This window comes from Myotis myotis, unplaced genomic scaffold (assembly GCF_014108235.1).
Source record: "Myotis myotis isolate mMyoMyo1 unplaced genomic scaffold, mMyoMyo1.p scaffold_m19_p_2, whole genome shotgun sequence".
Lineage (NCBI taxonomy): Eukaryota > Metazoa > Chordata > Mammalia > Chiroptera > Vespertilionidae > Myotis > Myotis myotis.
The window spans coordinates 10,389,350-10,414,045 of NW_023416324.1; the positions used below are offsets into that span (position 1 = coordinate 10,389,350).

General features: G+C 48.8%; 1 protein-coding gene across 6 annotated transcripts in view; it reads right to left on the reverse strand.

The window, feature by feature from the left end:
* The window catches only part of TMCO4 (transmembrane and coiled-coil domains 4), a 76,250-nt gene that overhangs the window by 49,554 nt on the left and 2,000 nt on the right, over positions 1-24,696 (reverse strand). For 2 of the 6 annotated variants that reach the window (XM_036349742.1, XM_036349740.1), the window contains exons 2-3: positions 19,709-19,816; positions 12,843-13,020 (exon numbers count right to left, since the gene is read on the reverse strand). In XM_036349742.1, the coding sequence (XP_036205635.1) occupies positions 12,843-13,012 (170 nt within the window). In that variant the 5' untranslated portion in view covers positions 13,013-13,020; positions 19,709-19,816. Of the gene's footprint in view, positions 1-4,752; positions 4,781-5,532; positions 5,708-12,842; positions 13,021-16,394; positions 16,488-19,708; positions 19,817-24,696 lie in introns of those variants that run through there. The other 4 variants (XM_036349736.1, XM_036349737.1, XM_036349738.1 and 1 more) reach the window with 4 other exon arrangements.

Genomic DNA, 24,696 nt, shown 5'->3' on the forward strand with positions numbered 1-24,696 from the left:
GGTGTTGAGAAAGGGGGGAATGAGGAGTTATTGTTTAATGGGGACAGAGTTCCAGTTTGGCAAGATGAAGAGGGATGGTGGTGATGGTTCATAACAATGTGAATGTAGCTAATGCCACGAAACTGTACACTTAAAAATGGGTAAGGTGCTAAATTTTGTTATATGTATTTTACCAAAGTTTAAAAAAATGGGAAAAAGATGTGCACCCTCTTTGGCCCAGGATGGCCAGTACTAAGACAGGCTCCCACACTGGATCTTTTTGACAAAGAGGGGAAAGCACAAGGACTCAGTATCTAGCTACTCTGCACCCACTTCATGTAGCCTGTGTGATGATGTGCGCTGTCTAAAATGCACATCACAAAGTTTTGAAGCGAGGACACCTGTTCTAGGACCGGCCCCAACGAATGTTACAGAATTGTCTCCTTTGCTGGGGGTCTGTGATGCTGGGCAATAATATTATACTAAAGTAGTAGTGGCTAGCCTTCGACAAGATGCAGCCTCAAGTCCTGAAGTTTGAGGGTTCCTTGAACCTTCCTTGAACTAGGGTCCTCAGAGCGAGCTATGTTCTGGCAGCATTTGCCCAGCTGCCCTTGGCTGCCTCCCTCAATGTGGAACTGTCTACGTGCTGGGAAACAGACAACTGCATGTTGTATCTTGGGGTTCTGGGGTCAATTAAAGCTCCAAACAAAGGAGTGCACTGTGCCTCCAGGGGATCAGAGACTATTGCACCCAGGTGATAATCGAGCTGTGGAAACTAACCAAGCCTTGGCCATGGTGATTTAATTGGTGGCAATTATAATTAGTGATTCATTTTTATTCCATTTGTGAAGGCTGCAGTGGAACAGGCTGCCAGGGGCACAGGTAATCTCCCAAGGTATTCTCAGGCATGGAGACTCTAGAGTGGCAGCCTCGTGTCAGGGTCACTTCAAGGATCTTGGTGGCCAGGCTGCTGGACTTGGAGCTGACATCCCAGAGTTGCTGAGGGGTTGACAAAATTAGCATAAAACACTGAGCTCAGGGCCTGATTGGCACTCAGTGAGTATCAGCTATGGTTAAAATGACTCCCAGGGCCCAGCACAGGGCCTGGCACACGCACTGGGTGCTCAGTTCTTATTTGCTGAATGCATGGACCAGCCAGTGTTAATGCTGGTAACAAGCTGTAGGACGCTCTAGGATGCTGATGGAGAACCCAGCAACCAGGTGACAATGTTTGCATTTCACCGTCACCAAAGACCAAGACCTCAAACCCTTCTGATTCACCAGGGAGGCAGGGCTTGCGATCCAGCAATAAAGACCAAGCCAGGAAGTAGATGGAGCCAAGTTTGCAGTAGGGATTGCGACGCCCCATGCAGCGTGCACCTCCGCAGGTCCCTTGGCCCAGAGTTGACGCTATCTTTGGCTTCAGAGTTCAGAGGGCAAAAACCGTGATTCAGTTTAAGTCTCCAGGGCACGAACTCAGAGTTCACAAGGAGACCGGCTTTGCCTTAAATGGCATTTTGAAAGTTTGAAAGGTTGTCCTGGGCTACTTAACCTACTAACTAGGTTCTCTTCTCCTGCCAGTGGAGACACCAGGACCTGCCTTAGCAGCTGAGGATTATATACTATGCAACACTTCACAAGCAATGTTCGGGACCTAGAAGAGCAACTAGAACACCTTGTAAAGATTACCGACTACAAATAAAGCAGCCCCACCTGAGATGGCCAAATTTGGGGCTCTAGAGCACTGGCTCTTGACCAGGGCTGTGTTGCTGTCCCGCGCGCCCCCCCCCCCCCGAACATGTGACAATGTATGGAGACATTTCTGGTTGTTAGCACTCAGGAAGTGCTTCTGGCGTCTAGGGCCGGGAGGCCGGGGATGCAGCTGAACATCCTACACTGCATAGGGTGGCCCCACCACAGCGAAGGACCCGGCCCCAAACGGCCGCAGTGCCAAGGGCCAAAAGCCCAGTTTAGAGTTAGCTCACATTCAGGTTAACCTTCAACACACAAAAGGCGCACTGTTTCAGTTGCGTGTGCTAAGAGCTCTGTGGGTTGTTACAGGGTGAGGAGAAGAACGTGATTAGCACTCCCCCAAAATTCCATCCAGCTGCCCAAATGGCATCGTTCTGTGACTCAGATCCCAATACTGTCGGTAAAGGTCAACCTTCCAGGATGTTCTGAGAAATGCAGCTTTTCATGTGGATGTCCTGGGCTGATTTCATGACTAATCACCTCGCCTCATGCCCGAGGGAATCCAGCAGCAGAGAGAGCCTCCTCCTCCGCTGTGTGCCCACCTCATCAATGTCTGCTACAGAGATTGAGCCCTGCTCATGCGTCAGCTTGTCCTCTAAAGAAAAGCGATCTGTCCATCCTACCCATCCTTCCTTCCTTCCATCCATCCATCCATCCATCCATCCATCCATCCATCCATCCATCCATGCATGCATTCATATATCCTTTCATCTGTCCGTCCATCCATCCGTCCATCCATCCATCCATCCATCCATCCATCCATCCATCCATCCATCCTTTCATCCATCCATCCATCCATCCGTCCATCCATCCGTCCATTCATCCATCCATGTATGCATGCATTCATATATCCTTTCATCCATCCATCCGTCCGTCCGTCCGTCCATCCGTCCGTCCGTCTGTCCATCCATCCATCCACCCATCCATCCAGTACTAAATGCCCACCCATAGGCCCAAAAGTGCTGTAGACGTTGAGATGCGATGATATGCAATCCAGACAAGGCCCTGCGCTCATGGAGCTTATGGGGAGGGACTTGAATAGATGGCCCAACTATGACATGGTTCCGAGTCCCCCAGTGGATGCCAGACTGCAGATAGTACTGAACTCTATATATACCACGTTTTTCCTTTACATACAGACCTATGAGGAAGTTTAATTTATAAATTAGGCACAGTAAGAGAGAAACAATGACTAATAAGAAAATAGAACAATTATAACAATATACTGTAATAAAAGTTATGTGACGGTGGTCTCTCTCTCTGATAAACGATTTGATAACTGAGATGGCTATTCTGTGACTAATGGGAGGGTGGCATGTATGGCAGAGATATGCTGGGCAAAGGGATGATTCACATCTCAGGCCAGACAGAGCAGGACTTCAAGATTTCATCACACTACTCAGAACGGCGTGCAATTTAAAACCTATGAATTGCTTACTTTTGGAATTTTCCATTTAATATTTTCAAACTGTGGTAGAACATGGGTAACTGAAACCATGGAAAGTGAAACTGCAGATGAGGGGGGCGGGTTACTGTAATTAAGTTGAAGACCTCAAGGTGAAGTCACCTTGTACAATGTTCTTATAAGAGACATGCAGAGGAGAGGAAAGGAAGGAGGAGGAGAAGCCCGGGGGCAGAGGTCCTCAAACCTTTTAAACGGGGCCAGTTCACTGTCCCTCAAACATTCCACACATGCGCACTGCGGGCCCGGGACGAGTCGGCTGCTAAGCAGGACAGGCAGCGGCGGCAAAAACACCCGGCGGGCCGGATAAATGTTTTCGGCGGGCCGCATGTGGCCCGCGGGCCGCAGTTTTTGAGGACCCCTGTCCTGGAGGATGGAGGCAGAGACTGCAGTGATGCAGCCACAAGCCAAGGAGCACCTGGAGCTGTCAGCAGCTAAAGGCATGAAGGATTCTCGTCTACTGCCTTCGGAGAGAGCAGGATCCTGCTGACACCTTGCTTTCACACTTTTGGCCTCCAGAACTGTGAGAGAATAAGTTTCTGTTGCTTTAAGCCACCCATCTCAGGTACTTTGTTACGACAGCCCTGGGAAACGAATGTAGTGGAATCCTGAACTGCCACTTACTGAGCAAGCGTGGGTAAATTGCTTAACCTCTCTGAGCCCACTTCCTCATCCATAAAACAGAACACGAGGATCCATCCCATTCATTCACCCAGCAGATGTTTGCGGAGTGTTTACTGTGTGCAGGAGCTGGAAGTCTGTGGTGAAGAAAACCGGGCGTGGCTCTGCCCCCACGGAGCTTACGGTCCGAAGGGCAAGCCAGTTACCAAGCAAAGCAGCGTGCAGCGAGGTGTTCAACGGCAACCGTGGCTGACATCACGCCGAGGCGTGCCAGGGCCTGTCCCTGGGAAGTGATGACTGAGCGGAGGGATGAGGGAGAGGGAGAGGGAGAGAGCACCTGGGCAAGAGGAGCAGGGCATTCTCCAGCCAGGGGAGGGGCACGTGCAAAGACCCCTGGTGCCAGGAGCAGGGTGCACTCAGGGAGGCCGGCCTGGGGAGAGGGGAGGGCGTGCGTGGTAAGAGAAGAGGAGGTGAAGGGGCCAGCCCACCAGGAGGCAGCAGGGGTGGCCGTGGGTGGGAGCCAGGAGGCAGCGTTGTCGATGTGCAGGAAGATCATCTGAGCTGCAGGGTGGAGGCCAAACTGCTGGCCAGAGTAATGGCAGGAAGACCCGTGAGGAGACCCCTGCTGTCATCCAGGAGGGGCTGATGGTGGCTCAGGCCAGGGTGGTGGGTGTAGATGAAGACAGGGCCGGATTCAAGAACTACTTAGGAGGTAAAACCACAGGCATTGCGAGGAATAAATGAAATAACCGCGAAGAAGTGCCACAGAGTGCTTGACACGAATGGAGCGCTCCTGGCTCCCCGACTGAATGGGGTTCCCTTTCCTTTCTTGTACCAAAATGACCACAGGGAACCAGGCCACCGGTGGCAGCCCATCACTGGCTTTACCGGGTGAAGACGAGCATCCACAATTTACAGAGCGTAGAAAACCAACTCACCATCCTTGAGTGAGAAGCTCAGCAGGTCCTGGGGAAAAGTAGCAGAAATTGGCAATAAGTTGCTATGTAACCAGCCTGCTCATTTGACACAAATGTATTGACTCTTACTAAGTGGGAGAGCAAGACAGACAGTATCTCTGCCTCACACGCTAGTGGTGAGCCAGACAAGCAAGTAAGCAAACAAATGAGTGTGTGGGCATTTCAGCGAGTGAAACGAAGGAGAGGAAGGGCTGTTTTAAACCTGCTCAGTCGACCCACCAACAGCCCGTGTCACAAGGTGCCTGTTTTAACTGCACACAGAGCCGGTGAGTGACATGCCCAAGGACACACAGCAAAGCTGCTACTTCTGAACAAAAGCACCACAGTTTGGCACCAGGAGCCGGGGCGCTGGAGTCAGAGTGGCAAGGTTCAAATCTGGGCTCAGCCACCTGCATGACCTTGAACAAGTTCCTTAATCTCCCTGTACCTCAGTTTTCTCATCTAGAAAATGGGAATGCTCACACTACCAACCTCATAAAGTTGCTTTGAGAATTAAATGAGTTAATACTTGTAAAGGTACTAGCACATACTAAGCACTATTTAAGTAATACATTAAATCAATAGTAGATATTCAATAATGGTCATTTAACATAGCTATGATAATCATCATCATCATCATATGATATTCTGATGAAGTATTTTATCTTCCAACTCCCCCAGCCCCCTAGGAAATTTTTAGCCTGACTTGGAAAACCTTTTTTTCTGGTTCCCCTAGCAGCCGCCACCTGGTGGTGGGTGTACCTGGGTGATCACCAATGGGTCGTCCTTCAAGAGGGGGTCCTTCGTTAAAATCTGAGCAAACATGTCCCCTCCTTCGCCTCCCAGGCCGCTGGCAAAAGCAGTCATAGTTGGCAGGACGGCTTCAGACAACTCCAGCCACTTTGCCAGGCCCGTCACAAACTCAATGCAGAAGGAGCTGAAAGACAAACACGACTCAGATCCCATAGCTTCCAGACTTGCACTTTAAGGCCATTGGGAAGCTTAGGTTAGTCACGTTCATGATGCGAACAGCCAACACACCCAAAACCATGGCGACTGTGGTCCACGGGATACAGAGGAGCCAAAACCTAATTTCAGGTGGTGGGATTCTAGCTTCTTCCCCCATCAAACCTTTGACCAAAGAGGCTGATAAACCATAGGGAGGAGGCCAGCGAGCCATTCCTGACCATGTGCCCGGGGCCCAGCCTGGGCCGGGCTGTGCTGGGGGCCGAGGAACCAGAGATGAGCGAGATGCAGCCTCTGATGAGAAGCTCAGAGCGCGGGGACACAGGGAAATAATGAACTCATCCCAGTGGCGTGTGGTCTGCGAGGAGAGGGCAGGAATCGAGCCCTGATGAGCCCAGAGAGGGAGCCCCAGACCGGCCTGGGGAGGTGAGGAGCAGCGACTAGAAAAGGGTTCCCACAGAAGGAGACTGGCTGCTGTGGGGGACCACCCAGGATGTGCTTTCTCGGGAAAAGTCGGCCGCTCGGAAGCAGATAAAGCGCAGCGGACGAGTCTGTCCTCCCCAGGCCCTCCGCCCCTGTGGGCCTCTCTCCGCCGCAGGCATTGGAGTTGAGTCCCACAGGGGTCCCTGGATGGAGGATGGCTGGATTGCTCTAGGGGAGAAGGAGCCCTCGGAGCTGAGACAGCTGCAGGAAGCACATGGCATTTTGGGGACAGCGGCGGAGTCCGAATCAGGCTTTGACTCCAAGTTACCACTCGTGGCAGCGAGAACGGTGAGCAGCGGTGGGCGGGCAGGAGATGCGGAGCAGGGGCGTTAGTTAGGAGGTGCTCACACCAGCCCAGAGTCAGGCCTATCTCTAAGCCCAGCAGCCCAGCCTGCCTCGACCCCACTGTTCTGGGCTCCCTATACTGGGTTCTACACCCTAGTTCCAGCCAGATTGGGTGGAATCAGGCCTCCTAGGGACAAGCAGAGCTCCCTGGTGGCAGGGACAATGTCAGAAGGCCTCCTGCTTGCACCACCTGGTTCCAGCCCCACGGATCCCAGGCAGCCCACCCATCCCAGTCCTTAGAGCTGGGGCGGCCGAAGCCAAGTGGAGAGATTGCTGCAGGGCAGGCCCCTGGCAGGAGCAGTGAAAAGCTCAGGTTCCAATCCTGGTCCACCACTGTTACAGTCCAGGTCCCCAGGAGGCAGCTCTGAAATGACTATTGGGATCCTCTTGGGATCAGTGCTGTGGGAGGTCAGGGAGGATGCTGGAGTGGGCAGGGGAGCAGCGGAGTTGCCAGGCAGCCTCTACGAAAGCTTCAGGCAACCCTGCAGGGAGATCTGAAGATGAGTGACCCTTCAGAGCTGCGGTGTGGGGCGAGGGCTGGGCCTTATGCCGCCACATCAGCCGGTCATCGGATAAAGGCTGTCCCAGGGAGGGGAAAGAACCTTGGGCAAGGGGTCTCTCTCCCGCTGCCACAGGCCCCGGGCGGTGCTGGGGGAAAGTCTTTAATTCTTTTTTTTCTTTTTTTTAAATATATTTCTTTATTGATTTCAGAGAGGAAGGGAGAGGGGAAGAGAGAGAAACATCAATGATGAGAGAGAATCACTGATCGGCTGCCTCCTGCATGCCCCCTACTGGGGATCGAGCCCACAACCCAGGCATGTGCCCTTAGCCAGAATCGAACCTGGGACCCTTCAGTCCGCAGGCTGACGCTCTATCCACTGAGCCAAGCCGGCCAGGGAAAGTCCTTCATTCTTAAAGGGGCATCTGAGCGATGGAGCACCTTGCAAAAGTAACTTGACTTCTCTGTGCCTCAGTTTCCTTATCTGAAATGGGTTTAAGAGATCAACTTCAGCCCTGGCCAGTGTGGCTCAGTTGGTTGGGCATCGTTCTGTGCACCAAAAGGCTGCTGGTTCAATTCCTGGTCAGGGTACATATATAGCCAGATTTGGGGCTCGATCCCCAGTAGGGGACGTGCAGGAAGCAGCTGATTGATGTTTTTTTCTTTCCCTTCTCCTCTTCCTTCCTCTCTGTCTAAAATCAGTAAAAACAGACTAAAAAAAAGAGAGAGAGAGAGAGATACTTCATAAGGTTGTTTGAGGTTAAATGAGACGATACATATGAAGCACCCAGAGGAGGGCTTGGTGTGGAGTAGCTGTTCAGCTTACGTTAGCTAGCGTCATTACTTTCATTTATAAGCCGGCCAAGGGAGGCAGTGAAGGACAGGGTGCAGAGTCAGGCACTAAGGTCTACTGGGAGAGTCCCCTTCATGCCTTTTCTTTCCCTCTCTTTTCTTCATTTTTCTCTGCTGCAAAATGCAGATGGTAATAGGACCTACCTCATAGGTTGGTTGGAAAGATTAAATGACACGGTCACAGCGCCTGGCACCCGATAACCCTCAATAAATGTTAGCTACTGCTACTGCAATTATTATGATAGAACTCGCTGCAATTACTGGGGTTACCCGGGATGGTATGTGGGTATGTACGGGGGCCAAGGGATGACTCGGTGAACTGATCAGCACGTAGGGGTAAACTCATCTGCAGAAAGGGCGCAGGGCTGAGGGCCGCAGCGTGGCCCTGTGTCCACGAGGAAGGTCTTGGATGCAGAGAAGCATCTCCTAACAAGAGTGGAGGCAAGTGAAGAGCATGAACTCTGGTGCACATCCCAGCTCTGCCACTAGCTGTGTGACCCTGGACAAGTTCCTTAACCTCTCTGGGCCTCAGTTTCTTTGTCTGTAAAACAGAGGTGATAATGACGAAACCTGTTTCATAGGGTTGTTAAAATTTAACATTTGCCGTGTGTTTAGAATAATACCTGGCACATATAAGGCGCTCTATATGTGTTTCCTTAATGAGCAATGGAAAATATATATATATATGTAAAGTGGCAGTACAACAACCTATCAAATAACAGACAGCATTTTAGACTGGCAGAGCCTCGGGAACTACTTCTAAAGTGGTGGGTGGTCTCACTGAGATACAAGAAAATCAACAGCAGCAATGACAATCACAGAGCAACGATCCTCAGTCTCTGTTTGCTAAGTGCTTTAAGCACACTGCCTGCTTCCTTCCCACCAATCCCCATGAGGGAGGGAAGTACTGCTTTCACCCCTATTCTAGATATAAGGACACCCAGACCCGGAGGGGTCATGGGACAGCTCCAGGGTTCAAGGCCACAACTGTCTGGCCCCAGAGGCCATGCTTACCCACTGCAGGGACTGCCCTCTCCAGGGATTATAGCCCTGGGCCTCACCCGGTGCCAGGCGCTGGCTGAGCGGGTGCATCCAACATTCCCTTTCATCCTCACCGAACCTCGCAGGACGGCCCTGGGCCGCAGAGATTAAACACCTTATCAAGGGCGCCACAGATGCGAAGGGCAGAGCTTCACCTGGGGTCCAGGAGCCTGAACTCGAGTCCAGAGCTCCTCCTACTCCCCAGGGGCCCGCACACCACCAGGCGGCCACATCTGGCCTGCAGCCCGTTCCCGTTCCCGTAGATTAAGTTTTATTGGAGCAGTCAGTCACACCCGTTCCTTTGCCGACTGTGTCCGGCTGCTTTTAGGCAGCAACAGCAAAGCTGAGGGACCGGGGCAGAGCCCACCCGGCCTGCAAGCTAAAATACCACGTCCTCTACAGGAAACGTCTGTCGACCTGTTCTACTCATGCGTATCTCCGTGCTTAATAAACAGAATTAATCGTAGGAAACAGCGTCTGTGACATTTACCGCACGGTAAGAAGCATTTTAAAGGCTTGCTGTTACACCCCATGTGGACACCAACAGCCACAGAGTGTTTTCCTAAGATGACTGAAGCCAACAGCTATAAGAAGACTGAGGCTGTCTTTAAAACGTGTTTTGGGCCCAGGAAAACCAAGATCAGCCAAGTGGAAAGAAACCGAATCAGACACTCTCAGGAAGGAATGCCCCAAGGCAAATGCTTCCAGCCCCATGTGCTTAGAAATCATGGGGGGGAGAGGTTTTGGGGGGGGGGGGATGGGGATGACCCAGGACAATAACCCACTTTCCTATGTGCTCTCCAAGGCAGTGCCCAGCACAGGCCTGGCACACTGTCTAGGCTCATGAACACTTGCTTATGTGAACAAAGTACACAGAGCCCTTTCCCATCTATGCATCAGCTTATCAGGCAGGGGGTGATCAGCTCAGAAGAAGCTTCTGGAAATATGGAGGCTTCCCAGACATGGCATGAGCAGGAGCAGGGGAGAGTCGGGCCCTTGCAGGAGATAGGACTCCGGCTTGCTTGGGAACAGAATATCGAATGAGATATAGTCTAACCTCCAGATAGAGGATGTGATTCCATTGTTAATGATGAGAATATCCAATATTTGTTGGGCAGTAGTTCTGCACCTGGCTCTGCGGGGCCACCCACACATTCCCTCCCCACGAGCACCCTCTCTGACGATGCTGCTTCTCTGCGGCAGTAACTTCCCAGCAGAACCCACCTTCCTGGCCAGCAGAACCCACCTCTCATGTGGGGGTTAGGAATGGCAAGTGCCTTGATTTTTCCCCAGCGTTGACCCCCCCCGCCCCCCCGCCCCCCCGCCCCCCCGCCCCCCCCCCCCGCGGCGCCCCCCCCCCCCCCCCAAACGCACTGCAGGTAAGGCTTGGGCAAGTGACTGGATCTAGCCAGAAGCCTTCTTGGCATATTCTGGGAAAGATTTCCTCCCTGATGAGAGAGACTTAAGGGGAATCCCAGCCCTCCTCCTTTGTGCCTTGGGCCATTTCCTGTGAGGATGGAATGTGTGGAGCTGCAGCAGCCATGTTGTGATCAGGAGGGGAAGGCCAAGAGAATGCAGAGAAGCCAGCCCAAAGGCTTTCTGAGGCACTGAATCAAGCCTTTCGATTTCCTATTAAGTGTGTGTGTGTGTTGCGGGGGGGGGGGGGGGGAATCTATTCTTTAACTCTCTTTAAGTACAGTGTCCTGTTACTTGCAGCTCCAAATACCCTGACTGGTAGGAGTAAGTTTAGTACTGTCTCCATTTTACAGATGAGGAAACTGGGGCAAACACAATACGTCCCAGAGTTAGGAAGTAACCGGTACATTTACTGAGCACCTACTATGTGCCGGCACTGAGCTACATTATCTCATCTCATCCGCCCACCCCCGTTTTAGTGATATATATATATATATATATATATATATATATATATATATATATATATATCTCACTGTGTAAGTTTAAGGGATACAGCATAATGGGTTAACTTACATATATTGTGAAATGATTACCACAATAACTTTAGTTAGCTTGCAGCACCTCATATAAATACAATAAAAAGAACAAGTGCTTTCCTTTCGATGAGAACTCTTAGGATTGACTATTTAACAACTTTCCTGTGTATCATACATCAGTGTTGACATAGTCATGCTGTATATTACATTCTCAGTACTTATTTATCTTGTACAAAGGTTTGTACCTTCTGACTACCTTTCTTCAATCATTTAATTCTTGTAATCACCCGGCAAGGGTGAGTATTATTAGCCCATTCTGTCAGGCCTAACAGTTAGGTTTGAATCAGTCCTCACTGTTACACATTTAGAATCCCTCCACCTCTCGGTCACTGTCCTGGTTTCCCCGATGATTCCATCAGCCTCCTCACTGGCCTCTTCCCGCCTCTAAACTCTTTCCCCATAGAATCCTTGAAGCCCTTCAAGGCCAAAGCCTGGGCTCTTAACAAGTCTGCTATTAGAATTTTAAATATACATCTAATGCATGTGTTAGATATTCACAAAGGCAGAAATTAACACTGTAATTCGAACTGTCACTCTTTTGCTCCCATGACACCCCATCTGTCCGCTATTACAACCAGTCAGGTGTGTACCCTCCTCTTAATTGTAAGCACCAGGAGGGCAGGAGCCAGGCCTTGCTCTTCTGTTTTATCTACAGCAAGCATGTCAAACTCGCGGCCCGCAGGCCGCATGCAGCCCACAACAAATAGTTTTGCGGGCCAGCTAATATAACGGTATGTAAGAAACGTTTTAATAAAAATTTCATAACTTAATTTTTACAATATCCTATTATACATAATTATTAATAATGAACTGCCACGTTCGCTAATGACTGATTACTGTAATCGTGTTGCATTTGTTTCCCTTACGCACCTTATGCGCAGGTGCACCATTTCTGTCCACTAATACTAGCAGCGAATATTTTAGCAGCCGATTGCCATGTCATTAGTCTTGTACTGACTTGTTTGGTGTGCGCAACAGGAAATATTTCGCTTTTGGAGAACAAGAAAAATAGGTTTATTTGCATTATGCTTATTAATTTGTGCAGTTATTCAGTGTCTGGTAAGTTAATGTTCAGGAAAAATATTAATTTTTATTAAAATGTTCTATTATTTTATGTTAACGATGATTCATTTATTTCAGCCCTTTGTATTCAGCATGTCTCTATCGAAATAAACCTATGTTTCTATGAAAATTGAAGCTTTTGGTTTTTTTTGTGGCCCACATAAACTTAAACTTTATTTGGCCCGTGTTAGCCTTTGAGTTTGACATGCTTGAACAGGGTCTTGTGATACATACAGCACACAGTAGGAGTTCAATAAGTGCATGTCACATGAATGAATAAATATGACATTCCCCTATTAAACTGTGTCATACCTGAGGGCAGGGATTCTGTCTGCCTTGTTCATCTATACCAGCCGTGGGCAAACTACGGCCCGCGGGCCGGATCTGGCCCGTTCGGCTGTTCTATCCGGCCCGCGGAGCCGAAAGAGCGGAGGGTTCTCTTGCTCTCCCCTCCGCTCCTTCACCAGCAGCAGTGTTAACATGTTTTAGTTCACACAAACACTCCATCCATGCTTTTGTCCCGGCCCTCCGGTCCAGTTTAAGACATTGTGGCCCTCGAGTCAAAAAGTTTGCCCACCCCTGATCTATACCTTCCATGTACTTCAAATGATGGCTGGCACACAGTAGGTGCTCAGAAAATGCTTGGTGAAGGTATGCGTGAGTGAGATGTCATATTCCCCTATCAGGCTGTAAGCGCCTTAAAGGAAAGGACATGACTTTCTCCTTTTTTTGGGCCCCACAATAACTTGTAGGCTGCTTGGTGCCTCTGAGGAAGCAGGACCTTCCCTCTGTGGGACAATAGCACTCACCTTTGCTCAGGTTCTGGAAATAGCTGGGACAGGGATATGCCACAGAGGGCGGCATAGGCAAAGCGGTTGGCCTCGGACAACTCCCGGCCCGTGGGCAGATGTGGGTCCCCCTCCACAGCTGGCTCAGCCTCCTGATGCAGCCTGGGGCTGGATCTGTCCCATGTGGCCATTTCCAGTCCTGCAGGAAAGAATTCCCAGTGAGCAATACATCCAGGGGTAGGCAAAGGTTACTTAATGGGACACAAAAATGATCAACGCTGAGAGAAAAGATGGATAAATCAGCCTCGTTAAAATTAAGTACTTCATCATCTTCAAGAAACTGAAGACATACCAAACACTAGTAGGAGATATTTTCAATTTAGAGGCTGCGGTGATTGTGCTAATTACCCAAGACGGTATTTTATTAGGCTGATCTCCAGGGAGGCCCGCATTGGTTTTTAGTTAAAGATTAAACCACCTTGCCGAAACCGGTTTGGCTCAGTGGATAGAGCATCAGCCTGTGGACTGAAAGGTCCCAGGTTCGATTCCGGTCAAGGGCATGTACCTGGGTTGCGGGCACATCCCCAGTGGGGGGTGTGCAGGAGGCAGCTGATCGATGTTTCTCTCTCATCGATGTTTCTAACTTTCTATCTCTCTCCCTTTCTCTCTGTAAAAAATCAATAAAATATATATTTAAAAAAAAAAAAAAAAAAGATTAAACCACCTTGCCTGGCTGGTGTGACTCAGTTGGTTGAGCGTCAACCCATGAACCATGAGGTCAGGGGTTGGATTCCGGTCAGGGCGCATGCCCGGGTTGTGGGCTTGATCCCCATCAGGGGCTTGCAGGAGACAGCTGATCAATGTTTCTCTCTCCTAGATGTTCCTATCTCTCTCTCCCTCTCCCTCTTTCTCTAAAGCCAATAAAAACATATTTTTAAAAAATAATAAACAACCTTCTAATCAGAGAAGCATGAGCTGGCCTGCTTCTAACCACAAGGAAGAGGGGGGATGAACAGGGGGCAAAAGTAGGTTTATAGTTGTGAGTACTCAAAACTCAGAATTTATTTTGTACTATTATTTAATAATTATTGTGCTATTTTATATATGAAAAACTCTAACCCCCTTCTCCCTGCTCCGCTCAGGCCAAATACATTCATTCATTCAACAAATACACTCTTGAAGCCCTATACTCCGTCCTCTCCACACCAGGCCAAGTGGCCCTTTTTTCATATACACCAATCCTGTCACCCGCCTGCTTAAAAGCTTCCGAAGTGCCAGAAGCCGGTCCACCCTTGCTGCTTGACACAGTCGCTGCAGGGAAGAAACATCTGCACAGCATATGTTTCAAGGGACCTGGCGTATATGGCATACTGTTCTTAATATGTTTGCTCCCCTTCTTAGCGCTATGTGTTTTAACCAAGGTCACCTCTCTAAGAAAGGTTGTTTCCCAGGTGGGGATTTTTCCCTGGAGTTAGGGAGGGAATAAAACCCCTTAACTAAGTGCCAGGCGGGTAGTTAATCACTTTAACTACGAACAATCACGCTTAAGCTACATAATCTTTACTTAGGATAATCTCCTTCAGTTACTTCCTTGTAGTTTAATAGAACAATAGAGTAACCTTGGAATGGAGATAAGAAACGCCCTAACCTTTGGAATAGAATGAATAGGATTAAAACCAACTGGTATAAATATAGATGTAACAGGACAATAAAGACAGAACCTGGCTAGAGAACCTGGCTATAACCTGGCTAGGCTGCTGATCAACTGAATGCTGTCTCTGTGTCCTTCCTTCTTTGCCGACTCCGTCCACACCTTTGGGAACCCCTGGACCTGCTGGGGCAGGACCCCAACACCGAAGGCTTCCCACGCACCAGGATGAGTACCGATCCCCTTCAGATGGCCTACAACACCCTGTGTGAGAGGCCCCACCTGCCTCTAAATTTCTCATGCTCCCGACACCCGGCTTGTTCACTACACTACAGCCACACTGGCTGTCTTTCTGCTCTTCAAACACCCACACTGGGCCTTTGCACTTGCCATTCCCCCAGCCTGGGACACTCCTCCTCTGACCTTGCCATCCTTCTGGCCTCAGCCCAAATGTCTTCAGGCTAAAGTACTTCTGTCCCCCTCTCCCAGCATCCTGTCTATATTTATAATACTTAGTTCTATCTGAAAGAATATATTTTTAAACTATTCTGTTTGTGTACATAGTTACTTATGTATACAAACAGAATATCTGCTTCTCAAAGCAGACCCCTGTTTCACGGGTGTACCCCAGAGTTTGGAGCAGGCCCTGAATATTATAGGCATTCAATAACTACTTGCTGGATGAATGAAGAAGGATATATGATATATGATGTCCTGTTCTGGGCCTTGGGGCAGATCAGGGGACAAAACTGACAAATTCCCTGCTCTCAAGGGACTTATGTCCTGGTGGGACACAGGCAATAATACACCAATACATAATGATAATCATAATTTAAATAACTTGCCCAAGATTACATAGCTAGTAAGTGGTGGAATCAAAATTTGCATTTGAGTGGTCTGTTTATAGGATCCATGTCCTTAACAGTCAACCAAATAATCAGTAAACATTCGGTCAGGAAGTGATCATGGGGGCGGGGTACAATAAGGCAGTGAGGGGGATATGAAGTGATGGGCAGGAGGGAAGTGACCGTGGTATGCAGATGACAGGTGCCATTCCAGCAGAGGCTGCAGGAAGTAAAGGGGACAGCCCTGCAGACGGGTGGGAGAGTAATCCAGGTGAAGAAACAGGGCAGTAGAAGAGACAGACAAGCAAAGAGACGACGACAAACCAGCGGAATAAATGCTGTGAAGGAGGAAATACATATAGGGGGGTAAAAAGAAGGGGCCTGGAACATAGAATTGGCTTCCTGGAGAAGGTGGTGTCAGACTAGGGTGGGGTGGGGTGGGGTGGGGAGGAAGAACATGTTCTGGGCAGAGGGGATAGCACATGTCGAGAATCAGAGGTAGAAGGGAGGGAATGCTTTTTAAGAATCATGAAGATGCGTAGCGCAGCCAGGGTTTGAACGGGTGCGCATGGAGGGGTAGACGAGGTTGGAGGGGATGCTGCCGGGGCCACACCCTGGCCGACCAAGCTCTCCCAGCTAAGGAGTCAGACTTAATTGTAAGGCCACGGCCATGCGGGGAGCTGTGAGGATATGCAGGACCTCCCCATACTATTTTTATGACTGCCTGTAGCCTATAATTATTTTAAAATAAAAAGTTAAAAAATAAAAAGCAGTGGGGTGTCCCTATAGAATTTGAAAGACCTTTTCTTAAGGTCTAAGTGAACTAAAAATAAAAATTCACCACCTCCCAGAATTAACCAGTTAGTTAATTTAATAAACACGTATCACTCTATTATGTGCCAGGACTGTCCCGCATGCTGGGGACACAGCGGGGACTAAGACAGACAGACAACAACCCTCCATCACGGAGCTACATTCTAGTGGGGCAGACAACAATGTGTAACTAAGAACATTTACAATAAGACCATTTAAAACAAGGATGAGGGTTCTGAAGGGACAGAAACCTCAGATAATATTTACCAAGATTTCAAGAAACAACTGTGGGCCTCCCCTCAAGATCTCAAAACAGCTGTCAGCTTCTGGATGGTTCTTCTGAGAAATATGCAAATTGTCTTGGAGGCGCAAACCAGAAAAACCAGCCTGTGAGTCCACAGGGTGTGGAGTCTGGAGGCCTATGGGAGACGGGGATCCGGTTCCCCAGGCTTAGGAAGCCTTGCTACTACTTTCCTCTGGGCCTTTGCCCCCCAGGTCTCCCTACCTGGGATGCCTTTCTCAGTAGGGCTGCAGGCAGCCCTGGACTTTGCTGGAACTGTCTGTTCTAACTCCTCGTGCCCTGAGCTGTGGGTGCTGCACTAACTCCTTGGTTAGCCTGGCAGTAGAGGGCAGGCACCTGATCCCTCCATTCCCTTGCCCAACCCTTACCTTCCATAGACTCAGTGATCAGAAAATGTCTGCCACGGCCGTAACCAGTTTTGCTCAGTAGATAGAGCGTCGGCCTGCGGACTGAAAGGTCCCAGGTTCGATTCCGGTCAAGGGCATGTACCTTGGTTGCGGGCACATTTCCAGTAGGGAGTGTGCAGGAGGCAGCTGATCGATGTTTCTAACTCTCTCTCTCTCTCTCTCTCTCCCTTCCTCTCTTTAAAAAATAAAAATAAAAAAAAAAATCAAGAAAATGTCTGCTACGTGAATGAATGAATGAACGAACTAGTTTTGGGGGCTTAAGCAAGAGCTATTTTTTCCTGGTTATCTCTCTCCTATTCTTACCCTCCCATTGAGCATCAGATGAAGGACAGAGATGGAACAAGGGCCAAGCGTCTGGAATGACCCAGGGATGCCCCAGAACCCCAAACCCAGGGTTCCCCAAAGCTTCAAATAACCTGAACTTCATCCTAACGGCCTGTTTTCATTCCAAGGAACTAGAATATTATTTTCTGCCTCTTTAAGCCTCCGGAGGGTTTTTAGTAAGTGATCAGTGATAACACCCTTCCCCTGGATGTTCACCTTCTACGGGGCATGGGAATGTGCCTGTACCATGCCCTACAAACTCAGAGAATCAAGCTACGAGTCCAACCATCTTAAAAAGTGCAGAGAAGAAAAATGGCTGGGAGAATATCCTCCAAGATTATTTCCCAAGTTGAGATGCCAGAGACTTCTCTGGATTCCCCAACTTCCTGCCCTATATACTCACTATTTTTGAACTTAGGAGAAAGTTAAAATTATTTTGTTTATGTCTCTATCCATAGGCAAGGGGACTGTTAGGACTTGCATCAGGATGGTGACAGTGGCTGTCTCTAAGCAGGGGGAAGGATTGATTCTGTATTATTTTAAATTTTCCTTTTACGTTTCTGCTTTATGAATTTTTAATCATGAGTATGCACTGATTTTAAAATCAGAAAAAAATAGACACGATTTTAGATTATAATAGGGTGTGCTGCTACAGGCTCCTACTGGCTGGTGAGAAGTGAGGCTAGTGCCTGGAAACGGGTCACAACGGGAGCATTTACACCACAGAAATTGGCAATTGTTACCAATGAGGGATTTTATTTTTCAGAGAGGTGGTGAAGGGCATGCCACTGTCTATGTGATACAATTCCAGTTGTTTTTAAAAAATGTTCCATGGAGCAAGAAGATCACAAGGAAATACATCAGAATGTTCATGATCATTGTCTCAGTGGTAGGGCTGTGGGACAAGAAGTAACTGGTTTTTGTTCTTTCCATTTTTCTGTATTTTTAACACTTTCTTTTTATTTTTTATTTTTTTTTAATATATTTTATTGATTTTTTACAGAGAGGAAGGAGAGAGATAGAGAGTTAGAAACATCGATGAGAGAGAAACATCGATCAGCTGCCTCCTGCACATCCCCCACTGGGGAAGTGCCCGCAACCCAGGTACATGCCCTTGACCGGAATCGAACCCGGGACCCTTCAGTCCGCAGGCCGACGCTCTATCCACTGAGCCAAACCGGTTATGGCAACACTTTCTGTCACAAGCTTATTGGTGCTTTTCTCATAGAAAAAATAGCTTTAATTAAAAATGGCAATTCTGTTCTTGATCTCAGAAAGTCCTGGCCATGTGCGGACCAGCCAAGCCTTGTAGGGCTGAGGTCACAGTTACTAGTAAGTCCCATTCATCTGACCAACAGGTTTTGTTATCAACAAAAAGGATAAGGGTTGGCAGGACAGACAGGAATTTCCAGCCATCCACGATGGTGGGATGGAGGTGCCCAGGGTTCCAACTCTATGGACTGTCGAGTCAGATGGGCTGGGCCCCAAACTAGTCCAGCTGTGGGAGTGTGTGGCAGCTGTGGGGTAAGGGGATGTGCCAACTGAACTGTGCACACTGGTCCTCAAGGACCTCTGCCCCTTGGTCTGATCAGGATACGGTCACCAAGACACCAAGGCCTGCACTTGACCCAGAAGAGCCCTGACTCTCAGGGAAACAACAAAGACACAGTGAGAAGAGCAAGCGAACACTGACCCGTGGCCAGATTGCAAAGACCAGCTATGGGATGGACAGGGACTACTCTGTATAGGACCTTGTTTTGATGCCCTAAGACTATGATTTTTGCCAGTCACATTACCTGTCACCAAAGAAAACACTGGCTGTGTTATTTTTGTCAGTAGTGGGGGTAGACAGACATTCCACAAATACCCATCCTTAGTCTGCAAGCACCCACAGTAGGTGTTCGGCCAGTGTTTGTGGACTAACGCCATAAACAATACGTGGGGTTTCTTCTCAGGAAGATGAAAAATTCTGAAGTCAGCATCGAGGAGAAAATCAAATATGATGAATATCATCCTTGAAAATCTTTTAAATCGCCCTTAAAACCCCATGACCTGGGCCCTTAGAAGATCACATGCAAGAATAAATTACTTTTGTTTTTCTTACATGCTACACTGATGGCCTTTATTTTACTTTTTTTGAACTTGGAGCAGCCAGTGAAGGCCAAGGTCAAATTTGATGTGCCTGTGCCTATGTGTATGTGTTGTTCTCTTTCTCGTTTTTAAGTGAGTCTGCAGTACAATAAAACGAGCATTTCTACTAGAGAGATGGCTACAGTGTCGCCGGAAGGCTGAGAACTAATTGTCTAATTATTCTGGAGCCAAGGAGAAGGAAAAGCATCTGGTTGAAGAAATCCTTTATAAAAAATAGAGCTATAGCACTGATTTCACCAGAAACTCCGAAGACTGTAGATCAAAGTTCACACACACACACACACACACACACACACACACACACGAGATGGTCTCAGAATGGAGGATTCCAGGCAGGCCCAGTTTACTCCCCATTCCCCTCACAAGCAATGTGGGAGAGAAACCCATTCATTCCATACCTCTATCTGGAAGTTAAGTTGGAAGCCACTGGTAAATGCAGCATCTCAGGAGGTCCCCATGGCAACAGATCCAACAGAGAAGAACCCAAAGGGTTTTGGACAATCCCACTACAGACCAGAAGAAAAAGGGGATGTTGGCACAAAAAGTTCCCATCCCAGCCTCACTCAGCGATCTGGAGGATGGGCGGGGTGCCGGGGTGACCGGATGCCACCAGGATGGGTACCCAGGCTCTATAACATTTTGTCCACATTTATCATATGCCTTCTTCCCCGACTCACACTCTACTACAAGCTGCCATCATCTCTCTGGCAGGAGCCTCCACCCCAGTCTCCCACTTCTTTCTGCCCTCGTGCCTAGCTATCCACCACACAGCACCCAGCCTGAAGTCAGATCACGCCCCTTCTCTGCTACAAACCTCCGACTCCCTCCTCACCCCTGGGCCACGTGCAACCTGCCCTCCTTCTTCTGTCCCTTTCGCTTATTCTGCTCCAGCGACAACACCCTGGATCCCATCAGGCACATTCCCACCTCAAGGCCTTTGCCTTGGCTGTTCCCTCTGCTGGGTACACTGTTCCCCCAGATAACCACATGGCCAACTCCCTTACCTCCCTCCAGTCTTGGCTCAAATCTCACAGCTCACTGAAGCTACCCTGTCCCAGCCTCTCATCCCAGGCCCTTTCACCTGGCTCCTTCCTTGCTCCGGAACACACATCACTGTCTGACACACTATGTCATTTATTTGTTTATGTTTATGGCTTATTGTCTACCTCCCTCTGCCCACATGTAAGCACACAAACATTTCTTGAGTGAATAGTGGTTTCCACTTGGGATAATTAAAAAATAATTTAAGAGGCAAATCTGCCTGGGAAGCCAGGGGGAGAAATGGCACCGTCTATAATGGTCCATTTGACTCCCTGGTTTTCAAACTGTTCCAGAGGGCTCCAGGGACTTCTCTCACTCCGGTGGGCAAGAGGAAATACAGTGGGGAGACCTCAACACCCTGCCTTCAAATGATAACCGTAAATAATTCCTGGGTGTCGACCTCAGAAAATTGACAGCAGGGTCTCAAAAAGGGTGTACAGCAGGGTGTACAAATACGTTCACAGCAGCATTATTAACAATAGCTGAAAGATGGGAGCAACCCAAGTGTCCATCAGTGGATGAACGGGCAAACAAAATGTGTTCTATATATACAATGGAACATTACTCAGCCTTAAACAAGGAAAGGACTTTCTGACATATTACAACATGGATAAAATTTGAGGACATGTTGCTGAGTGGAATCAGCCAGTCACAAAAAAAGACAAATACTCTATGATTCTACTTATATGAGGGACTCAGTCAAAATCAATAGGGGCAGGAAGTAGAATGGTGGTTACCACAGGCAGGAGGGAGGGGATGGGGAGTTGTTGTTTAATGGGTAGGGAGTCTCAAACCTGCAAGTTAAAAAGATCTGGAGATTGGTTGCACAACAATGTGAATATACCTAATGCTAACTACTGAATTATACACTTAAAAATCGGTTAAGACTGAATTTTATGCTCTGTGTATTTTAATCACAATTAAAATTAAAATATATATATATATATTTATTGATTTCAGAGAGGAAGGGAGAAAGAGATAAAAACATCAATGATGAGCATCACTGATTGGCTGCCTCCTGCATGCCCCCTACTGGGAATCAAGCCCACAACCCGGGCATGTGCCCTGACTGGAATGGAACTGTGACCTCCTGGTTCATAGATCAATGCTCAACCACTAAGCCAAGCCGGCCGGGCAATAACAATTAAATTTTTAAAATTAAAAATCATAACAGCAAATGCTTGGTAAATGTTAGTCATGTGTTACCTCTTTTCACACATCATCTTGTTTTCTCCTAAAAATCCTACAGTGTAGGTGTTATTATCTCCAGTTCACAGATGAAGACAGAGAGGCCCTGAGAAATGAAGGTCAAGGTCATGGGACATGTGATGTGGAATTTAGACTTGTGCCTGGGTCTTAAGCCTAAGGCAGCCATCTTAACTATGATGCTACACTGTTTCTCTTTGGCCAAGTGGCCAGAAAGATTTCAAACACAATTTGAAAACCACCAAATTAGATGTATCTCAGTAGCTCCCATCTGTCCACAGGCCAACATCTCATTTTTCAGCCAGCCCCAAGCATCTCTGTGATGGGCCTAACCTGCCTTTTCACCTTTATTTTCCTTTACTCCCCTTCTTCCAGCCAGCTGTGAGCCAAACTGAGCCAGCCACTGCTTCCAGCCCAAGCTGGGTTTCCCACCTCGGGCCTCAGCTTGTGCTGTTTTTCCTGCGTGTAGATCCTCATGTCCAAATGGTGCCCTTTTCCAAAAGCAGTCTAATAATAAAATCCGTGAATATTTCCAGTGGGTTTACTCTCATGACCCCATGTCAGCCTCACAACAACCTTACGAGGAAGACTACCACTGTACCCATGTTACAGATGAGAAAACTGAGGCTCAGAGGTGCAGGCCGCACGGCTAGCAAGTGGCAGTACCAGGATGTATCCCCCAGGCTTGTGCAACTTCAAACCCAGGTTCTTCCCCACTTTACTGAAGGGGCGCAGGTACTGCCATGAGACTTCGCGGATGTGTCCAGCTAAAGTGGGGCCTGCCACCTCGGAAGCCCCTGAGGCTTCGTCTGGGCCACCCCACCTCCTCTCGGGTTTAATGACTGGTGGCTTCTGTGCCTGTTCCCATGACCAGGAGGGTCAGGGTGGCAGTGGATGATGCTGGGACATCTGGACTTCCCCCGACTCCCCAGCAGAGCTCTCTTGGTATTCATTTGGGTCTAAAACAGGGGGTACCACCACTTCCCCTCCCCCAGAGACAGGTGACTTTTCTTTATGGCATTTGCCACCACTTGATGACGGATTACAGCTCGTTGGTGGTCTGTCTCCCCCCCATGAGGGCAGTGGCTTTTGTATCGTGTTCCCGGATGTATCCTGGAACAGTGCCTGGAGAGCAGGTGAAATAGTGAACGAATGAACACCTGCCCCCACAACTAAGAAATAACTTCAGCATTATTTTTTGCTGAAGGACAATACAGTTTTGTTTGTTTGTTCTGTTAATCCTCACCCGGGGATATTTTTTCCCCACTGATTTTTAGGGACAGTGGGAGAGAGAGGGAAAGAGAGAGAAACATGGATGTGAGATAAATACATCAATTGGTTGCCTTCTACACGAGCCCCAACCAGAGCCTGGGCTGGGGAAGAGCCTGCAACCTAGATACATGCCCTTGACCAGAATCGAACCCGGGACCCTACGCTCTATACCAGGGGTCCTCAAACTACGGCCCGCGGGCCACATGCAAATACAAATATTGTATTTATTTCCGTTTTGTTTTTTTACTTCAAAATAAGATATGTGCAGTGTGCATAGGAATTTGGTCATAGTTTTTTTTAAAACTATAGTCCGGCCCTCCAACGGTCTGAGGGACAGTGAACCGGCCCCCTGTTTAAAAAGTTTGAGGACCCCTGCTCTATACACTGAGTCAAAGTAGTTAGGGCAATACAGTTTTATATAAAGTGAGGTCCCTATATTTGCTCAAGAGCTACCCCTAAAGGTAGATTTCATTACTGAGCATCCCTCTAAGCGAACTTGGACCAGCCCCAGAAGGCCTGGGGGCTATGGCTAGGTGGAGTGCAGGGTACAGGCAGAAACTACTCCCAGTGAAGACTCCATAAATCCACCTGAGCTAAGCCTCCCACGTATGTCCCTGGGACGTCCTGTGACCTGCGGTGCTAGTGTAGTTTGGACTCAGATCTGAAGGATGAGGAGGTGTTAACTAGGAAAAGTGAGACAGGGAGGAGGAGTGGTCTAGACGAGCAGGGGCAAAGGCTCGGGGGAGGAAGGGAGCCGTGTGCCTCAAGCACAGAGGGCCATTGATAACGTGCTCTGGGACAGGCTGGAGGAGGCCCCGCGTAGGTGGGGCCCAGGCTGTGTAGAGCCTTGTGGTCCATGCTAAGGCTTTTGTTCTTCACCCTAAGAAAATGCGCAGCTGCACAGGGTTTTACACAGAGGATGGTACAATCAGATCCGTCAGGCTGCCCAGTGGAGGGTAGTTAACTGGAAAGAGCATTGGCCCTAGCCAGTTTGGATTAGTGGATGGAGCATCAGCCGGCGTGGACTGAAGGGTCCAGGGTTCGAATCCGGTCAAGAACACATACCTTGGTTGCAGGTTCCCTGGCCCTGGTTGGGGTGCATGCAGGAGACAACCAATCGATGGGTCTCTCTCACATTGATGTTTCTCTTTGTCTCTCTCTCTCCCTTCCACTCTCTCTAAAAATCAATGGAAAAATATCCTTAGGTAAGGATTAACAACAACAACAAAAACACAAACTATAAAAAATAATTTAAAAAAATTAAAAGAAAGTGGTTTGGACCCACTCCAGCCCCCCTCTGCCCACTATCCCACATCCAAGGCAGCAGTCCCCCATCTCATCTGAGGCCCCAGTTTACAACATACAGCAGTCCTCTCAGGTCCCACATGTGCAGGCCCAGGTGGCTGAGCAACCACTGTGACCTGGTGGTACCAGGGCAGGGACAGCTGGGTTCAGGCGGATGAGAAATTCTGCAGGCTCAGACCTCGATAAGCTTCACATGCTGAGCTATTCACCTGGTCAGTCACCTGCGCCCCTCCAACTGCTCCTGGGCCTGAGGCCTAAAACGCAAAAAGGCTCCCCGAGGGGCAGACACTGCACAGGGCTCTTTGTGGCTCCTTCCATCCTCATGACAACCTTGGAGACAGGCATTTTATAAATGAGGGCTCAGTGTCCAAGAGGACTCAGTGAAGAAGCCACAAAGCTGGGACCTGAGCCCACATCTGTCTGATGCTGCACGCAAGACTGTCAGGGTTGCAAATGCTACTGTGCTGTGATGTGAGCATTCCACTTCTAGTGCGGGGCGGCCTCCTCACCTGGAACTCAGCCACCCGCGTTGCTGCCTCTTACATCTTCTTACTGAGAGCGG